This window comes from Prinia subflava, chromosome 2 (assembly GCF_021018805.1).
Source record: "Prinia subflava isolate CZ2003 ecotype Zambia chromosome 2, Cam_Psub_1.2, whole genome shotgun sequence".
Lineage (NCBI taxonomy): Eukaryota > Metazoa > Chordata > Aves > Passeriformes > Cisticolidae > Prinia > Prinia subflava.
Window position 1 is genome coordinate 97575165 of NC_086248.1, and position 20816 is coordinate 97595980.

Genomic DNA, 20816 nt, shown 5'->3' on the forward strand with positions numbered 1-20816 from the left:
GATTTTAAAATGCTATTATCATTGCTGAGTGAATGATCTACGTGCATGGCAAGTAACATTAATCCAGAGTTTATCAGAATCATTCATGTGATTAAAGTTACACTTAAGGCTTCTGAGTTATGCAGAGAATGCAGTGCAATGCACTTACAAGCACAGCCCGCTGTGCAAACAGGAGAGAACCCCCTTTTTTTTTCTTGTCCTCGTATTCTTTCTCCCTTTCCTCTTGGTAACAGAGGTAATGCAAAGGTCACGTGTTGGGTATAAATAAAACTCCAGATTGAAATCCATCCCCATGGCTCAAAACTTTTTGCCTTGCAAATAAGGTAAATGTACCTTTTTAAATTTTTTTTTTATTTTGGGCCCCAAACTGCAAAGAACTTAATTCTCAGGAGCAGACAGAGATCATGTTCTTGGGGAAAAGTGAAGGAGCATTGACCTTAAAATGACAGGAGCTGAGCTGGATCTACCTCAGTGTAACAGCAAACAGCGTGTGCCCAGGACAGGATTTATTAGTGTACTGTGTCAAGGCATATCAGAAGTGACCTGTAATGAGGCGTGCACTCTCTTAATTGTGGTAAATCCTAATCATGGCTAAATTATTTCTAGGTCTGTGCAGATTCTTTCCAAATCTGTGGGTAGAAGCATACTGTGTTAGTTCCAGGCATGTGGCTGTGACTGTGCTATTGCATGTCCCCAGACATTGTCCAGAAAGAAGTAAACAGGACTGTTGGTCCATAGCATTCACTTTGCACAGATGTATCTGTGCCTAAAATAAAACAGGCTTTGCTTACTTTTAAAGTGTCCAAGCATTCTTTTAACTCTTAGGTTTGTCAAGCCATTTATGGGGAAAATTTGGTTTTGAACTAGCTGTCATTTGCCAAAAATAAGTGCTAAGCCTTCTGAATTTTGGTGGAAAGAGGCATTTGTCTGCCAAGCAGCCTGTTTTTATCAGTGTGTGTACTGCTATTGAAGTGATCAGGGAGCAAACCAGTTCCGCCTGCCCTTCAAAGGTGTTTGTTTTAAATGGCATTGGCAAACTGCTTTTTGCAAGGGTGGTTGTAAAGCAGCTTTCAGAGACTTGATGAATTCGGCTTAAGGGGGCTTGAGTGCAAGCCACAGGGCAGGATCAAATGTAGGGGTCCTTACTTCTGTTATGGGTCACATCTTTAAAGATGTTTCTCTTGAACCTGCAATGTGTAGGGGTTACGGGAAAGGGAAGAATGAAGGATAAGCAAAGTGGGTTTTCAGTTTGATTTAAAGGATGATGGCAACTTCTTCCTTTAAAATGCTGGTTTTGTGCCCTGCATGGCTAAAATTTGGGTCAGCTGCAACCCAAGGAATCCAGCTAATGAAAATACATCTAGGCAGGGACCTGGCAATCTGGTATCAAAGGAACTGGTGGGGAGGTGTGTGATGGAACTGAAAAAGGCCATGAATGAAAGGATCGCATGAAAGGGTTGGTATGGCAACAAACCTAAAAAGAAATGGAAAAGAAATCTGTAAAAGAACAGTTACAGAGCAGCTTAATGAGTAATAGTTATATTGAACTTAGTCTACTGTTGGTTCATGGCCATGTAACAATGCCCTGAGTATCTGGCCTTCTGCATCTTGTTTGTGGTGTTGATTATTTTTATTTCAGTATACTCTTGCCACACTTGCTCTGATGGTGTGGGTGGTTATAACACAGAGTTTTAGTCCTTGTTTAGATACAACTAAGATAACAGTGATTGTAATAAAGGATAATGGAGGGAGTGAAGATGTAGAGGCTGTTTTCTCTTCCTGATGTGTGATATCTAATTATTTGCCCTACCACCTGTCCAAGCTAATATTATTTTATGATTTATTTTCATTTATTTAGCATAAAAGTTGAAGATAAAGAAGGCAGCTAAAACTGTAAACCTGAGAGGGGGAATATGGGCTGCTGTAAAACTGCTCTGGTTTTGTTTGGGGGGATTTTTTCATGTTTTTTCTTAGGTCAGTTATTTTGTGTTATGTTGTTTTGTTTTTTAAATTACTCAACAGTGTTTGGGTGTTTAGCAAAGTGTTGGTAGTAGAAGTAGTTCCCATAAACTGAAAGAGACTGTGCTGTCATGCACAGAAAACTCAGATATGTTTCTGCTATTTGTATGATTAGAAATCTTGTGTTTAAACTTGGTCTGTCCTATATATATGTATGTGTATATGTGCATGTGCATGTGTATATCTGAGTAAGGCTTTTCACTGTAAAGCATCTGGAGGAAAGCTCATGGAGTCTGAAGCAGATCCGCGTGTCTGTAGGAGCACATATTAGCACATGGAAAAGAGAGGGAATGAATGGAAGAATGTGTTTTTAAAGCGGGACAAATACATGATTTCTTCTATTGCTTGTAGTGAGGCTTTTGGTTTCTGTTACTGGCCTCTGATAAAGTGAGTGTCTCGCTACACTTGCTTAAACCTTCAGACCAATAATCTGGAATGCTGAAAAGGGGAGGAAACGCTTGGCAGCCAGTCACTCTAGAGAATGGTGGGTTGTGAGGCTGAGGATTGCACACAGGGGGATCCCAGGCATTGGTTTAGTTTTGCTGTTACAACCGGGCTCTGAATCAGGTGGCATCAAACCTGTAGAAGCCCCTCTGCCCACTGTGTGGACTTTGCCTGGTGTCTGAGGATGGCTTGGATCGAGCTTCCTCATGCTGGAAGGTGTGGGGGTTTTCCAGGAGTTCATTCAACTGCAAGATGCTTACTAAGCAAAATCTGTGACCCTGCCTATTTTTGGAAAAGGGCTCACGATCAACACTTGTCAGCACTCTTCAGTCCAGGTTAGAGACGCTCTGACAGCTTGTGTAGACACCACTGACTTGTCCGTGCTCTGTGCTAGCAGTGCCCCACTTTGCTAGCGCTAGATAAAGAATCCTCAGGGAGTAAGTCAGGTGTGATATGGACTTTGTACTAATTACACTTGGAACCACTCCCTAAATCTCTTTCTGATAGAGCTTGCTGGTGCTGTATTTATTGATTTAGGAGGATATGAGTAGAACTTCTGTTAGGGGGAAGAAATGCTTTGACTGTTGTCTCTGCTGGAATTAACACAAGTGTAGTTGTTGGGTCCAGTACCAGCCTTCTCAAGAGTATGTGCTCCCTCTCAGTTTTTGTGTCTTTTGTCCTTGTTTGTGCTTATTGCTTTTTCATTGAAAAAAAAATGTAATTTTCCTAATGCTTGGGGTTTTTTTGTGTGTGTAGTCTTTTGCCTTCTTGATTATGTAGTATATATTTTGTTTAGAATAGCCTGTCCTTTGACAGCACTGCATAGGAGCACGTTGCTGATGCTTCTGAGCCCACAAAGCACTTAGCTGGTACCAAGGTGGTGATAGCTGCTGTGCAGAGCACAGGGGCTCACTTTTCTGATGGAAGTCACAGAGATATCAGTAAGAATTTGCCCAGTGCAGTGTCCTGTAGCCAAATCTGTGCAGGGCAGTAGGTCCTCTTTGCTTGTTGATATATTTAGCAGTGGAGGGTTGAATGAGTGTTGTGCAATATATGATATCTACTTGTGGCTGCATTAGCTTCCCTGAAATTTTGTTTGGAGATTTAATTAATTTAAAAACACACATTTAGCATATTATAGCTGTCACTTTGTGACAAGGTCTTTGGCTGGTTTTGGGTGAAAGAAGTGCATAGTTTTACTGCTGTTGATTAGCAAGAACACATGTTAAAAGGGATTTTTTTTTTTGATGTGTGTGTTGTCCAAATCTGTACTGGCCTACCTTTTGTTGCCCCTCTTGGGATGGAGGAAATAAATTTTTTTTGCACTTGAGCTTTCCTTGCTGCTAATACTTGTGATCACAAAAACACTTACTTCTTAATAGTGGCAAACTTTGAATGGTCTCACTTCAGCTGGGACAGTACTGGGTTGTTGGCTGGTTTCTTTGCCTGGCTCTGAATTGGAGGGACAGCTTGCATATAAATGCTTTGAGTGAGATCCATGTGGAAATTTCCAATGTGAAGATGTAGGGGTAGAAAAACACTTCCTGTTGACAGTAGATTTCCTTACCTGACAGGCAACTTTTGAGTTTCAAAGTGCGTTGTGCAACGTTAAAACAAATCAGAGTGGTTAAACTCAGAGATGCAGGAGTAACTTCTTAGAGCATATGGATAGGCCTTGTAATGAGAACCACAGAATAATGATCTAGGTGGGCTTGATTTTTATTTTACAGCTAATATGGCCAGATTCATTGTAGGCACTTGACTGTCCTTTTAACAGTGTGCTTACAACATGTAAGTGTAACACTTGCTGGCTACAGTGCCTGTTCCTGATTTTTATTGCTGATAAAAGTGGTTGAACAAATATCCCAGTAACTGGCCTTTATCCTGTATTTGCATAATAACGTCTCTCTGAAGTTCAGCTGTAGTAATCCGTGCTTTTCCTGTGTGATTGCAGCAAAATTGTGTACTTAAACAGGAATTTAGCTTTAGCAGTCCATTCTTCTCTTTCATGACAGGCACAGCAGACATGTTTGAGACAGGGCTTGTGTTTCCTGAGAAGGTAGCTGGATCCGGTTACTTGTAGTGTACAGCTGGCTGTAATGCCCTGTGTGCTGCTGACTCGGGACCACTTGTACCACGTCAGTGTATTAACATTTATAGTTGAGTATGTGTGCATGTTGACAGGTTATCTTCTCAAAATGAATTGATACCTGTGTACTTACCTAGGAAATAACTTAAATATGTGGCCTTGGACTAGTGCTCTGTACCTATTGCAGTCAGATTTTTTGTTTTCTTTCCAAATCATTACAGACTTCTGTATGGGCAAAGTTGGATCCTAGTCAACATCTTGTTCCAACTACATGTCTCTGTGTTCTGTGTCAGTAAGGATGGGAACATGTGCAACTGAGCCAGTCCTGGAACTGTGACCCTGTCTGTGCTTTAAAGCTGTAGCAATGAGTGAAATAAGCAGGTGAAAATCTCCCCTGCAAAATGGTTTTGCACTCCAGCCACTGCATTTCTTTTATGTGAGCCAGTGATGTAGGAGAGCCAATGTCCTGAGCCTGAGCTTGGTTCTAGGCTGAGCCAAAGGAGTTGATGGAAGTTACTCTTGTCAGACACATTCTGTCCTGCATCCTGCAGTGCCCAGTTCATATTTGAAGGCACTGAAATTGCACAGTCTGTAAGAAATCTGAGATAGAACCCCTTGAAAATGAAGGGAGACTGAGTCAAAAATTCACTGTAGTGCAGCACTTTGCAAATGCTGTGGTAGGTAGGTGTTGTGAGCATGCTTAAATTTCCACTTAAAAGCAGAAGAGTGAGCTACAAGTTGAGGATGGAACAGACTATGGAGCAGCCTACCTTTGGAGGATGGACAAAGCTTAATCATTGGTGTGGGAGTAAGGAAATTTGGCTATGTGAAATGAGCAGGCACAGCTCCAGGGCAGGAATGGAATGTGACAGTGAACTTCATCAGTGCTATCAGGATCTGAGAACATGTTCCAAGGCCCCATAATAATTAAAGGTCAAATGTTAATGTTTTTAATCTACCTCTAACATCTGGAAGGAATCAAGACAGTCTTTGCAGTGTTTACTGACATTTACCTGTCTTTGCGTGTGCTGGTCAATGGTAACTTGGATGTTTGTATGGAGTCCTGGAAAGTTATCCTAACTCATGAGAACAGGACAGTTCTCTTTTCCTGATAGGATCAGGTAACCAGCTGTCACTCAGGCTGGCCTGGCTGTTATCTGGGCTGCAGACAAGTTCCGTGGTGGCTGCTTGCCAAAGCAGGAAGAGGTTTGCCTGGGATATGCTGCCAGCTCTTAGGGGTTGTGAAATGTGTTGCAAACTTCTTCTTGACATCTTGTCTCCCTGCCCCCCTCCCTTTTTACCTTCCAGCACAGAAAGACATCAGTCATGGCGGGTGATGCCATCATGGTCATGAGGGGCTTGACCAAGCTCAGTAAAGCGATCCTGGAAACCCAAGCAGGACAGCTTCGGCAGGTGCTCCTCGGGGGAGACGCAGTCACCCTTGCAAAGACTCTCCAGGCCACTGCTGAGGAACAGTTCAGTTCTGTCTTGGGGAAGGTGCAGGTGAGCAAAGCTCTTTGTGCACAGTCTAGTCTGATGTTTTGCTTTTTCTCCAGGTACTTCTTTTGGTTTTGTTGTGTGAGTGTCCGGGAACTCACATCTTGAATGAGAGCCTAGTTCTGAAGTGTGGGATTGATAATAATAACAGTTGTTGCAATGCTCTGGGAGTTCTTTGGAATCTGGTGTGTGGAAGGCAGGAATGGGAGGGGAATGTAAGTGTTTTCATTACTGAGTGTTTAAGACATGTTGAATAAGAAAAGTGCTCCGTTCATCTCATCTTGTCAAAGTTCAAGCTCATGCTAAGATTGGTCAGTAGCTTTGTTATTTAGACTCTTCTTTAAATTTTGGGCATTGATTTACCTCTCTTTTAGAGAGCATTGAGTGAAGGAGCTCTTTTAGAGTGCATTGGATGTGTTTCAGTGCTGCTTCCTTTCTTGGCAGAATTGGTACATGATATTTGTCAGAGTTGCTCAGGGTCAGTATTTGCATGTTCACCACTTACAGCCCAGGCTGGATTTTTGGAACTGGCTTTCAAATGAGGAACATAAGGAAAGCCACACAGCAGCTTCTCTTATCAGAGATGGGGATAGAATTGTAAGAGCTTCACATTTGCTGTGCTGCCATCTTTTGAAAGCAAGGGGCTCGTCTGTGGTACTTCTCTCTCTTCATCCTTTAGAAGGAGTGTGTAGCTCAGATCATCATTTTTGAAGCAGAAACTAATGAATGAGATTTTGATGGTTTTTATGCAATGAGCAATCTATAGCTTCAGTCCTAGAATCTGGGCCTATGTTTTCTTGGTTCTATTTAAGCTCACAGTAGAACTAACTTGTGTGTTTGTTTATGGGAATAGTGCTTTGTCTTGTCATTGTCCTCCTCTTGCACCCAAGAGGAGAGAGAGCTGTTTTGTTTCTGTTCATATTTCTCGGCACAAAAGAAGCCCAATGAGCACAACTGCGGAACACTTGCCCTGCATTCTGTAAATGGGTTGCAAGAGAAGCTGCTGCCAAAGCAGGGCTCAGTAAGAAATCTAAACATGCAGCATTTTCTGTTTTGAAGAGAGGGAATCTTTTACATTAAGTGACATGTCTTTAGCTGTCTGGCATGTTTCTAAAAATCTAAGTATGGAAGTAAGGAGGCTTTCTTGCTTGGTCAGTACATAGTCCCCATCTGTAAACATCTCTTCCTCCTGCCCTGCTTGGATGTTGAGGTTCAGAATAGCACGAGACCTGCTGAATAACAGGAAAGACCATGTTCTGTTTTTTCTCTAAGGAAGGGAAATTTAATTAATGTTTAGGAAAAAGCCTGAAATATGCTGCCTGCTTGCCTGACCACAGCAGGATTTAAAATCCTGTTGATTGCCTGTAATAACCATCAGTTATTTTATGGTTTTGCTGCTGCTGAGACAGGTAACTAGAATGTGTCAAGGAATAAGTGAACAGGAGATAATGCTCTGCTGTTAGCTTTTATTTATGTATTTATTTTTGACTGAAAAGTCTTAAGAAATATCTGGACTTCGTGAGGCAGCTTTTGCAAGGTTAGAACAGAAAAAAGTGTCAGGAGAAGCTTGCCTGGAGTGTTGCTGTGCCCGATGCTGTTATCCTTTCTCCAGGCACAGAATTTTATTTATTTTGGGATGACAACACATAGTTTAGTGGTTGAATAATGGAATGTGTTTTGCAGTTGGTAGTGTCATGGCTGTGGAAGGCTGAGCTTACTCTGCCTGTAAGTAGGTATCTGCTACTGCTTCAGGTGGCTTTGGGCTTGGAAGTGCTCATGCTGTGTGACCGAAAACAGGATGGGAAGAGAGAAAACAATGTTATTCTTATGTGATATTGCAGCTCCCATCACCTGTTGTTTCTAAGCAGTGCATTGCTTCTAGTGAACTCCACGTTTAGTGACCCTTTCTGGCAGTGTATGTAAAAACAAGGTGTCTCCAGTTATGGATATTTGAAAAACTGTTAAAGAATTTGTCCCATCAGTGGAATTAAAAGGTTGCCAGGGATTTGAGGCATCCTTAGTGTCTCTTCCTTTCATTCTTGTCTCTTACTGTGAATGTCTGCAGTGCCAGAGTCTCTAAGTCTCTGTAGTTCCTTACTGTGGAGATGTGACACCTAGCTGCATGCTCATCTCTGAGGACCACGGGTGGGTGGGGAGCAAGATTTAAGATATTTTCATAAAGTGTTTCAATTATTGTTTGCAGGAACTAGGCAGACAGCAGGAGAACTTTACTGACCTTGGTGAGGATTTTGGAAAAGACTATGACTTCTCAGCCCGAGAGCCATCAGATGCTCCAATGGACTTCTCCACTGCCCCTGGCAAGCCTCAGCAACACAGCGCTGAAGGCCCTGCTTACTCCTACCCAACAAATGGACCCTTTAGAAATATTGATGAGACTGGAGATTCTGGCACAAGGCAGAAGCCTTTCCCTCCCAGAATGGATGCAAGGTTGTTTGGAGGCATTAGGGACCCTGGAAATCCTTTTGCTACTGCCTTTGGACAAAACAGAGCTTTTCACCAAGACCATTCCTCTGTTGGTGGATTAACAGCTGAAGATATCGATAAAGCCAGACAGGCCAAAACAGGTTCAGGGCAGAAACCCTACAAACAGATGGTATGTTGTTTTAATTAAGGATTCTCAGTACTGTGGTGTCTGTACTAGACTGCCCTTACTCACCTTCTTCTGTGTGTCTCTCATTTCTTCCTCTTCTGCTATTCCCATTTCAGGAGGCAAAAGAGGGAAGCGTTAGTGCTCATTAACCCTGTGGTATTTGTTCTGTCGACAGCTTTTCAGTCTCTATTTTCACACTTGCTCCCTCTGTCAGATAATCTGACATGAGGGTGTGTTTAAAAAGTGTACATAGGCTTAGAATTGGACCTAAGCTCCTCACAGTGGAGACTGTGGCTTCCTGTGTGGCACCTGGCAGTTGTAGAGGTGGAGGCAGTGCTACCCTGAAGCATAGGTAGATTGGAGAGTAGCATAGCTGACAGTTGTTGCTTTAGTGCTTTCATGCCCTTGTGTGAGAGTGCAGAACCCACAGCAGAACTCACAGGCGCAGATGCTCATCATCTGCTCTGACCTTGTGCCTCCTTCTCCACATCCAGTATCAATCCACTGTGGGCTCACTCCCTCGGGGTATTTGATGAAACTGTACACTTAGCTGCTCCTGCTGTTGTGTGTGGAGGAACAGTCTACAATCCTGTGAATCTGATGACCCTCCATGTGTTCTAATTCCATGCTTGGAAGGGAGTTCAGGTTAGCATTGTGCAGCTTCTCCAAGTTCAAAACATAAGGGCTGCTGAGTTGAAAGTGAAAATGGGGTTTCCAAGCACTTTTATCAGCTCTTCTGTCGTTCCCACCCTCATCCTCTCCTCTGGTCAGTGTGTGTTTTAGTTTATGATGTGTCCGTTCTGTACCGTATTCCCTTGAAAGTGTCCCAATAGATACAAAGCTCGGGTTCAATGAAAGCTTGCTGCAGCATGGAGTTGTTCAGGTGCTCTGGCTTGTGCTCTGCCTTTGCAGCTGTCTGACCACGTGCCCAGGTAATTTGTGTATTTCTTGTTTTGTTTTCCCCTCTCTCTGCTGCAGCTCAGTGAGCGGGCCCGGGAGAGGAAGGTTCCCGTCACCAGGATCGGCCGGCTCGCCAACTTCGGAGGTCAGTGTGCACTCCCTGTTTGCCGTGGCTGTATGTGCTTGTATGTGCTGGGTAATGGCTGGCTGGGACAGGGCTCCTGCCCCGCAGCGTGGGGTGGTGCCATCTGCCAGTTCCGCTTGCTGATCGGAAGGTGCTTTCCCACAAACAGCTTAGTTAGCTCAGAGCTCGACTTGGGCTTTTTCATTGCTCCCAAGAGTTTGGGGGAGATGACTTGGGGGTGCATAGTAGAGCTGCACATCTTCATGGTGACACATATACCATGTGGGCGCTGCTGTTTGAATGGTGCAGGTGTTCCCCAGCTTGTACAGATACCCCGGTCCTGCACATGTGACTGCACTTTGAGCAAACTCTCCCAGTTCTTACAGTGTGCTGTCACTGCCAAGCAGAGACAGCTGGAGCAGCTGTTATTTTAAGTAATCTTTTCCCTTATCCTTGCTACTTTTCTGAACAGTGTTTAAATATAAAACATATTCTCCTGGTATTCCTTTTTCAGCATGGGGAGATGATAATAGTCAAGGTTTCATCTACTCAGCCATTGCTTTTAGACCATTTTCTCCCAGGAGGATGTAAATTCTGAGCTTGTAAGATCAAGCTAGCTGAAACCTAAATGAATTTTACATGCAGAATGGGACTTATAATATCAAAAAGTAGCTAAATATCTTATATAATATTGACAGATGATGCTTATTTAATGTCTTGTATCCAAAGCCATCAAAGTACATAGCATGCTCTTGAGGAAGAAGGGATCACAGTATTGCAGGTGGAGAGATGAACACAGCTAGTGCTACTTTGGTAATCATTGGATGAGGAGTCTGTCTGTTGCTGTGGTTGGGTTTTTTTGTCTGTACTGTTTTGAGATAGTGGCCTGTCTAGATTGTGAACAGTCTCTTGTGGCTCTTGTGATTCTCTTCCACAAAATTTGATAGAGAAGCACACGTACAAAGTAGACATCCTTGTGTTACAGATCCCAGAAGAAAGAAAAATAACCTGATAACCTGTCAAATATAATTTAACTCAACTATTATGTAAAAAACAATTGTTCTTTCTCTGTGTGTCCTTTTGTCAGACTAATACACACACTAGGAGGAGCTGGGGCAGGGGCTGATCCTATGCAGTGCAGAAATAAACAGCAAATTAATTTTGTGATAAGTTTCTCGTGCTTGTCAGATCTCTTTAACCCTGTAGTCTATTGCAGGCACTCTGGCTTCACAGCATTCCTTCCGGGGAAGCAGGGTTCGTGATCTGCTTTTTGGAGTAACAAGACATTACTTTAAAACTCACTTGACCATGTTCTTAAGCTCTAGTAGTCCACAGGTCTCCGTTCTAATCTAGCCTTGAATGTTATGAGAAGTATCACAGCACTCTTATCTGTGTTCATCTGTTGCTGCTTGCTGACAGCTGGTGGATGTGAAGTGGCAGATGACCAAATTTTCTGTGGACTTTGGGTTCCAGTGCTGTTGCTTTATGTTCCAGCTTTTGGTGCCCAAGGCTGTTGTGTGAGGAAAGGTTACCTCATGCTTCTAGGGGAAGTATAACCTGTCTTCTCCTAACCTCAAGATAAAACCCAAAACCCAAATAGCCCCATCAGACCAAAACCACTAAGAGGCAGTAGGAAAGAAGGAGACTGTTTATAAGCAGCATCTCCAGACATCTGTGTGTCATTTATTTTTTTTGGTCTTGCTACTCTCCTCCAGTTGTCTGCTTTATATGATTAAAATGGCTTTTAGAGGGCTTCTGGGCGAAAGTTCTTTTGCAGAAATTGTTCAGATTCTCTGTTCTCTGCAATCTCTTGTTAGCATTCATTGTTTATCTTTCCCTCTGAATTTTAATTTGCAACAAAAAGAGAAACAGTACTGTCAGTACAGTGGCTTAGCAAACAACAGATGTGGTCTATAGGTAGTTTATTTCAGTTTAAAATATCCTTTGGTAATATTTTGGGACTTTTTATAAGGGTCTGTGGTAGCAGGATGAGGAATAATGGCTTTAAAGACAGAGGACAGGCTTAGATTAGTTGTTAGGAAGAAATCCTTTTTTCAGAGGGTGGTGAGGCACTGGCACAGCCTGCCCAGAGAAGATGGGGATGTCCCATCTCTGGAAGCGTTCAAGGCCAAATTGGATGGGGGAGGATGAAGAAAAATACTGCAGGAAATATCACTGTTAACCTGTGGAATATTACTGAGCCAGCTATGTCTTTAGTTCCTAGGACATTCAAATGATTAAAATCAAACAAGGAATGGCGGGCAGGGAAGGGGGTGATTATTTCCTGTTCTACTGCCTGGCTCTTTACATTGCCTTAAAAATAATTAAGCGTAGGAGGCTGTCCCATATCCATGAGGGAATGTAGCTTAAACCAAGTAAACTTTTTGGGAAGGAATTTTCTTGTGTGCTTTGGCATGCCATTTTCACTTGAAGGCCCCAAGAAATCATTCTGGGAAATAAAGTGGTTGTGGTGGATTCTTTTCCTACAATCTCCACACCAGTCAAATTAGCATTTGATTATTTTTTAAACACTTTTTTTTTTAATAAAACTCACTTTCCCCCTTTATTTCCATATTAGATCAGTATTATTTTAGGGTTGGATAAGGTGGAATGATGTTGAGTACGTAAAAAATACAGTTCATATAACTATTCCTGGGGTTCAGGGAGCTGAATTCCCATGCTGTTGGCATGGTCCCATGCCTCCTCCTGTCTTTGCATGTTTTCTTTTGTCCCCTTCAGTGTTATAGGGAGTGTTCAGCTGTGTGTCAGCCATGATGTCAGGACACTCTGGTGGGTGATGGACAAAACAGCAACAGGAGGCAAAAACACTTGGACTGCTGAGTTTGCCTGGCTTCTCACCTCTTCTGTGGGCAAAGAACATTTTACTGGAAAGATTGATGATCATCTTTTCCAGCACTTGCTTGTCATACTGAGCTAATACTGCTCTGTGATCAGCACAAGATCCTCTACTGAACTTTTTAGTCCTTTTTATGTATTTTTGTATGCTTCTTGCAGCAGCTGGAGTGACTGCTGGTAGGTGTATTTATAGTACTAAATAGCATCATCGACTTTTATTTATTTGTTCTTCCCAGGATTGTAATTGACAAAACAAATTTTTCTGCATTTTTTTTTGTTCCATGCTTGTTTTGTAGCCTGATGGCTCATCAGTTCCACCTATTCAGTTCTTGATATTTTTTTTAATTTCCATTCTCCCTTCTTTGCCTTATTTGACTTTTCTAAGCTGTTCCTGTCTCCCCTAATCATATTCCTGGTTTCCAAGTTTATTATTTTAATGATATAATAAGATTCTTTTGCAATAAAGAAAATTCAGGAAGCTTGTGGTGAAGTCCAGATTTAATGTGATTTTAACAATTTCGAAAACAAAAAAAGCAGAAACCTGGTCTGTTGAGGTATGTTAGTGAAGTATCTGCAGGCCTGCCAGCTGCAGGATTCAGATTGCCATGTGAGGGGCAAGTGAGCGTGCTGGGTTTGCTTGCCAAGGGTTTGGCTGCAGGGTGGCTCAGTGGGAAGCTGCCAGAAGCTTCCCCCAGGTCTGACTCCAGGTTGGCTCCAAGCCAAGGCCATCAGCGAGGGTGGCAGCGTCTCTGGGAGAAGAGTTAAAAGGGAAAAAACCTGCACAGTTGCAGCTGGAGAGAGGAGTGAGAGAAACAGCTCTCAGACACCAAGGTCAGGGAAGAAGGAGTTGGAGAAGGTGCTCCAGATGCGGGAGCTGAGATTCCCTGGCAGCCTGTGGTGAAGGCCATGGTGAGGCAGCTGTGCCCCTGCAGCCCATGGAGGGCCACAGTGGAGCAGAGTTCCACCTGCAGCCGGTGGAGGAGCCCATGGAGGAGATGGATGCTTGAAGAAAGTTGTGTGAAGCCCACACGGAACAGGTTTGCTGCAGGACTTGTTACCCTGCGGTGGGACCATGCTGGAGCAGCCTGTTCCTGATGGATTGCACCCTGTGGAAGGGGCCTGTGCTGGGGCAGGCTGTGAAGAACTGCAGCCCATGGAAAGGACTCATTGGAGAAGTTTGTGGAGAACTGTCTCCTGTGGGAGCAACGCCAGGCTGGAGCAGGGGAAGGGTGTGTGGAATCCTCTTCCTGAGGAGGAGGGAGCAGCAGAAACTGTGTGATGGACTGACTGTAGCCACCATCTGCTTCCCCCGTGTTGCTGGGAAGGGGAAGGAGGTAGAGAATTCAGGAATAAAGTTAAACTCAGGGAGAAGGGAGGAGTAGTAGGAATATCTTTCATGATTTAGTATTAATTTCTCATTATCCTACTCAGATTTGATTGGTAATAAATTGAAGTAATTTCCCCAGGTCAAGTCTGTTTTGCCTGTGATGGTGATTGCTGAGTGATGTCTCTGTCCTGATCTTGACCCATGAGTCTTTAATTTTTCACTGCCCTGTCCAGCTGAGGAGCTTTCAGTGTGTGCTGTGTGGTGATTGTGGTGTTTTATGTGACCAAAACCAGGGCACAGGCTGCTCCAGGGGAGGGTCTTGCCCCCATCCCTAGCCTGGCAGGCTGACCGGAGTGGCAACAGCCCATTCGGCTCCTGTTTGTTTTGTTGTGTCAGCTGCTGAGCAAGAGGTTTCATCCTGAACAAAACTGGCTCCAGATCACCTTTTGATAGGCTTGATTTGAAGTGTACCAGATACTGCAGATGCCTGGAAAATATTCTAGGAGCCACTCTGCTGGTATAGAACCAAGTGGCATTTTCCAACGCTGAAATAATGTGCATGAAGTGCAAAATGCAGGAGAATGACTTTATAGAGGCACTTAAGGATATTATTTTTACAAGGTGCTGAACAGTGACTGTTGAACAATGCTGAGAACTGTCCCAAAATGATTAATCTTGGAGGAAATACACATTTTGCAGACAAGGAAGGTGAAGGACATCAGAAGTGACCTGTGCAAGTGGATTAGTGGCCCAGAGGAAGAGAGTGCTTCTGTAGCACTGCAGGTTCTTTGGAGGGGTAACTTTTTCCTGGTGAACAGCAGCAGCTAAGCTCCATATAGCTGCTTACTCATTTCCTTCCACTTGAAAGAAGGAATAGGGAAGAGCAAAAGGGAGAAAACCTGGGAGCTGAGATAAAGAGTTTAAGAGGGGAAGCAAAGAAAGCTCCATGTTCAAGCAAAGAAGCCAGAAGAGTTCGTTCACGACTCCCTGCTGGCAGGCAGATGTCCAGGTACTTCCTGGGAAGCAGGACCTCATAATCTGTAGTGGATATGTGGGAAGACAAACACCTCAACCCCAAACATCCACCCTTACATCCTCCTTTTTTGCAAGCTTGACTGCTAAGCAGCAGACAAAAACTGTGATTATAGTTTGAAGATGCTTGAAGCCTTTGTTTAAACTTCAGATCTTTAAAGTGTAGCTGCTGTTTAACCATGCACTTGTTTTTGCCCTTTAAAACTGTTGTTGGTTGGTGATTTGGGTATTTTTGTTTTGTTTTTTTTTTAAATTGGGCAGAGTGAGCAGTGAGGAAACTGTCAGAGTACCTATTGAAAAAGCAGCTCTTTTTCTAGTGCAGTCTACAGTATTAGTAGAGATGCTCAGCTGTGCACATCCATGAGAGGAGAAGGTAGAAAACACATTCATTTGTGGTCTGATCTTGCCCACACTGATGTAAACTCAAGCTGCTTTTAAACAAGCTGTGACCTCTCCAGCTTTATTCTGCAAGACAGAATCTGGTTCCTAGTCTTTCATTTACCTTTGAAGTATCTTAATGATGAGAAGATTAGAAACTTCAGATATGTTTCATTTTGTGTCCATGCAGTAAGTCTGGTAATTTTTAATTGTAGATGTTGAACATAGAGCCTTTAGAAGACAATGTGATGTTTTTAATTGGAAACCAATTACTGCCGGTCAGTTCAATCTAGCTCTGATAATGACTTAAGCTGATTTATGGTGGGGAGCATTGTTTTAGAGGTGGTGAAAGTGGGATCAAGGCCAACAGAAATGTTCTGTGAGTGGTATTTAGTCTAGAAAAATCACATCTTGTTGATGAGATGTCTTTATTGGCTTCCTGTCTGACTCTTGGTACTGCCTGCTCCAAGTTACTGTCTTGCATGTGGGATCTGATTGGAAATGATCCTGTATCAGCATTTTAGTGTTGTTCATGCTGTGTTTGAAAAGCCTTTCTGCTTGTTTTTGGTGAAGCCTAGGGGTATTTTTCTCACTTTGTTTAGCTAATAAAATCTCTGGATTCCTGGTGCAAAGCACTTGCTCATTGGTGATGCATGGTTTGGCACAATTGAGGGGTCAGCACAAGTTAATTACGAACACCAGACTTCCTTCAGTGCTGCAACTCCATAGAAAAACTTGAAGAAAATATAGAAAAATTTTTTTAAAACCCCACAAAAACAACAACAACAACAACAAAAACCAAACAACAAACAAACAAAAACAAACAACACCCCAAAAAACCAACCAAACAAAAAAACAATCAAACAACAACAACAAAAAAACCCCCCCAAAAAACCCACCAAAACCAACCCCCAAACAAAAACCATCCCACAAAAAAACCCACAAAACCAACCAAAAAACCAAAACCCCAACCACCTTGTAGTGCCTCTGGTGCTTCACCTTTTGCAGGCTTCTCTGGCCCCAGTGCATGTAGTCTGTAAGACTGAAAGTGGAGCTGTTTGTGAAGCAGACAAACTATACAAGCCAGAAATTGTAGTGGGGGAAGTGCTGTAATTGCTTGATGGGAGAGAGGAAAGCTCCAGTGCAGGATGAGAGTCACTTTGTTCGTGGCCAGGCTTTCTCATTTGAGTCTACAAAACTTGTGCATGTGGTTCTTCCTGCACACGTGCAAAATGCCATGTGCTGGACAGCTCTGCCTCCTTCATTGTGCTGACTTTGTTCACTGCTTCTCTGGGAAGTTTTCCAGTAGTGCCTTGAGGAGGGCTTGGGGTGCTTGGAAAGCAGGTGCACCCAGGACTGTCAGCAGTGTAGGAGTGAGTGCAGCACAGCGGGATGCACCACTGCTGAGGAGATGGGAGCAACACCATCTGTTCTGCTTGTCCATGTCATTTATTATCCAGAAAAATAAATATTTTGATATTGGGAAGGCAGTGAGACCTTTGGTAGTATGGCTTGCCGCATGATTAGATCCGTGCCTCATTTAATCTTCGGTGCCTTTGCTCTGGTTAGCGAAGGCAGATAACGCTGCTTTTGTAGCTTAACCTGTGGCTGTGAAACAGCACCCTGGAATTCACTGCCTGCCAGGGTGATAGTGCATGTGGAGTGCTGGTGTTTTGTCTCCTGGTCCTGCTGTTGCTGTGTGGGATCACTCCCCAGCTCCTTGGGACAGCAGGTTGCCACACTGCTGATATAAGGTGAACCTCAGGGAAAGACATGTTTCTGTTCATCAGTAAATGAGCACATGGAAGGAAGAGGCAGCTAATGAGCACAATTAAACCTAATGCTTAGATAGCAGGGTTGCAAAACTTTATGCTCTGTTGGCAATGGGTTCATCCTAAGTAAGGTTTTTCCTCCTGCTGTTGTGGCACAGTGGGGAGTGAGAGGGATTCTGTTCCTGAGAACTGTACTTTGAGAACCATGTTTGTGAGAGTTCTGGCTTCTGTTTTTTCCCTTTTTTTGAACTCCTTGATTTGAGTCTACAGCAGGACATTAGCCAGAGCACAAAGCTCTGAGTAACAGCTGTGACATGCTGTATAAAAACCAGACGTCCCAGACTGGCCTAGTCTATGATTCCTGGCTGGCATGCTGGGCTGAAGAAAGACAAGAGAAAACTCTTCAGTGTCAAGTGAAGATGACTCCATTGCAAAAGCCAGTATGTTCTATTAGAGCTGTTGTGTGCTTGAATGTGTGGCTTAATTACCAGAAATGTCTCTGTATGTAGCTTGCAAGGTGAGTCTTTTTCTTCTTGTTTTAAAGGACTAGCTGTTGGTCTTGGCATCGGGGCGCTGGCAGAAGTGGCGAAGAAGAGCCTTAGACCAGAGGAACGTAATGGTAAGCCCTTTCAATGTCCTTGCATTTTCTTTCTTTCCTCCTCTTTATCCCCAGACACAAATCTGCATTTGCAAGATTGGGATCCTTTTGAAGGCTGGGTAGTGAGACAGAACAACAGGGGATATGGGTAGTTCTTTCATTTTCAATATTCTTAGTCTCTTGGCTCTTTTCCCATCTCAGTACACCACAGCCTCACTACGTAGACAGAGGTCAGAGGAATATTCCAGAGAATGTGTTTGTGCCAGCACAATTTGTACAGCTTTACTTTCCCATAGCCAACCCTGACGTTGAATACTATCCCTGTGCCTATTCTTGGCTTCTCTTGACTGAACAATTCTTCTTAAGCTGCTCAGTGGAACCATGCATGTCTGTCAGTACAGAAACTTTAGATGAACCCATCATCTAGTGGTTGCAGGCTATTTGAAACTAAAGGATGTTCTGCCTAGGAGGAACTTGGAGGATGGCTGCTCTCTTGTAAGAGAGACAAAGCACTTTACGCTCCTGTTAAATGAAAATTATCTATTTCCAGTATCTGTCTTTTGCTGGCTTCTAAAGGAGTCTCATAACATGCAAAAGGCTGTGCTGTGCAAATTGACCTGATCCTCTTCTTTCCTTTCCAGCTTATTTGAAGTTGGAGGTAAAATGTTCCTAAGTTCTACCTGATTGTGTTGTGGTGGCTTTCTTTTAAGCATATGTGTTGGTAAAATATTATGGGGGATGGGTGAGTGAATGGTTTAGGGCATAGAAAATTCAGGTGTTCTTCTCCAGAAAACATGAGATTACTCTAAAGTTTCTGGTTCCATTCACTTGCTTGTTATCCAGGAAAAGCTTTGGTGGGATACTGCAAAATTCATGTTCTGTTACAGTTGCTGGGGGTGTTTGGTCTTCAGCTGATCTCTCTGGTTTGGCTGGTATGGCTGTGTGTTTAGGTTACTTCCAGTGACTGGAGGAAGCTGATGAAAGGCTGAAGTACTTGTAGCTAGAAGTAAAAATGAAGTCAAATTGTTCCTGGTTCAGAAGCATTACTTTCAGATAATGGCAACTGCTGAGTCCTTCTACTGAGTAATTCTACTCTGTGGCTGCTCTACAAAGCCAGTTTCTGTCTTCACCCTGGTCATCTCTGGGGGTGGAAGAAGGATGGAAAATGAACCTCAGTTTCAGGAGGTATTAGAGTGACAATAAAATGAAGAAAATTGGAGGAGGGAAAAACACTAAAAGAACAGAGCAACTGAACAAAAACATCCCAACCGAAAGAAGTTCCCAAACCATAAAACAACACTTCAGGATATGAAATGAATTCCCATTAGTGGGAGGCAGGGGTTGTGGACGACCCAGGACTCTGCTTGTATTTGGAGTACCAAGATGCAAATATTAACAGCAAGGCAATACAGAGCATCCCAGCAGAGAAAAAGGATCCTTGGCAAAGAGTTCTTGTTTCTCTCTAAGGCCTGAGGTGTTTGAGGATGTGTGGGTTTCTTTGCTTTGATTTAAAAACATGCGCTCAGACAAACACAGCTCATCCTGTAGAGAATTCTTGAAGGCTTTTTGCTTTCAGCACTTGGGATGTTTGGCAGGTTGTTGATACCTGTTGGAAGCTGATGATTTGTGTTGCTTTTAACAGTGGTGGAATTGCGCAACTGTTGGTATTTCTCTGCTTGCCAGAGTATTTTCTAATTGGGCACACCCCAAGTGAAAACATGAGCTTGCAGAGTTACGAAGTTTGAGGGAATAACATGAGCTTTGTTCCTCTCTCTTACAGTGTGAGAAGGATTACTATTATTTTTACTTTTTTTTTTTGTTTAGAGGGCAGAAGACACTTTCTCCTTGCAATAAAGCAATTGCACCTTTTATCTTCTTGATGGAGAAACTACTATTTTTCTCTGTCAGAGGCCTGCTTTACAGTCTTGAATCCTGTTTTGGGAAGAGTGATTTTCTTGAACAAACCTTGATTAAAAAACAAGGCAATGAGAACTGCCAACTTCAGTGCTAGGCAGGGAATTAGAAAATGACCTGGCTTTTATTTTTAGGTGTTTGTTTGTCTTTCCTTGTTGCTTCCCCTCTAGCTGTCAAGTCTCCTTAGATAAGATCTTGGAGCAGTGGTTGTGCTGTAAGGGAGAGCAATATCAATAATGGAACTGAGAATGGGCCAAGAGTGGCAAGTGTGGAGGTGAGGCAAAAGTGAAAGACTTCCAGCCTTTGTACTCCTCTGGAGCTTCTCAGGCCAAAGATGTAGGAAGGTTTCCAGGTAACTCAGAGACAGCTTCTAGTGAGTGTCCTTGGATGTGTGTTTTCCACAGTATTTTAGAGTGCTGGGTAAAGCTCCATGAATGAGAGGAGCTCATTCTTTCTGTGGGCTCTGCTCCTGCAGAAATGCACAGCACAGGATAGTTACACAGTGGGAGTCCAAGATTCCATTTTCTTACTGTTTTTCTGACAGTACCAGCCTGAGCTGTTCTTGGGGGAAATCTCAGGACATAAGTACCTCTACATTTCTTTAAAAATACCTTTCCTGATTTCAGCTTGAGGCATTTGTTCCCAAATGTGGCTGCCAGCACCATGAGTTTGGACTGAGACCCATCTCTTTTGAGAGTGACATATTGTCCTGTTCCTGGGAAGCTGCTGGAGGATGTAATTTCTCTCCCTACCCTGCAATATTAATAGGAACTTCTTGGCACTCCAGACTTAAACAAGTGGGATGTGTGTATGCCCAAAGGCATGCTTAAGAATTTCACACTGTCATTGGCACCCAGGAGTGATGAGGAAGAGCTTTCTCTTAGTTGCCCTCCTCTTGCCTAATTAGTACAAACTCAAGTGTCTTCACACCTTTAAAATGGAGTTAGAAGCACTGGTCCATTAGTCCCAAACTCTTAGCCAGACACTCCTGAGCTACACATGATCCTGATAGCACAGCTTGTACTTCTTCTTTCCATTGCTGTTATCAGAGGGACTGCAAATTCCTACTCTCCTGTACGTTCTCTAGCAACTGTGCTAGTGCTGATCTGTTTTTTCCTGCTCAGCTTCCCCATCCTTGTTTAGTAGCCACAGGACCCTTCTGTCCCTGCTTTGGATTGTTTCCATAAACAATTCACTTCTTCAGGAACTTAGCCTAGAACAAATATGTCTGGTGCAAGAGTCAGTGAATTTTTTT

General features: G+C 43.2%; 1 protein-coding gene across 2 annotated transcripts in view; it reads left to right on the top strand.

The window, feature by feature from the left end:
- Positions 1–20816, top strand: part of COQ8A (coenzyme Q8A) — a 43199-nt gene that overhangs the window by 5629 nt on the left and 16754 nt on the right. For both annotated transcript variants that reach the window (XM_063391154.1, XM_063391155.1), the window contains exons 2-5: positions 5861–6055; positions 8253–8663; positions 9639–9705; positions 17594–17668. In XM_063391154.1, coding sequence (XP_063247224.1) covers positions 5879–6055; positions 8253–8663; positions 9639–9705; positions 17594–17668 — 730 coding nt within the window. In that variant the 5' untranslated portion in view covers positions 5861–5878. The remainder of the gene's footprint in view (positions 1–5860; positions 6056–8252; positions 8664–9638; positions 9706–17593; positions 17669–20816) is intronic.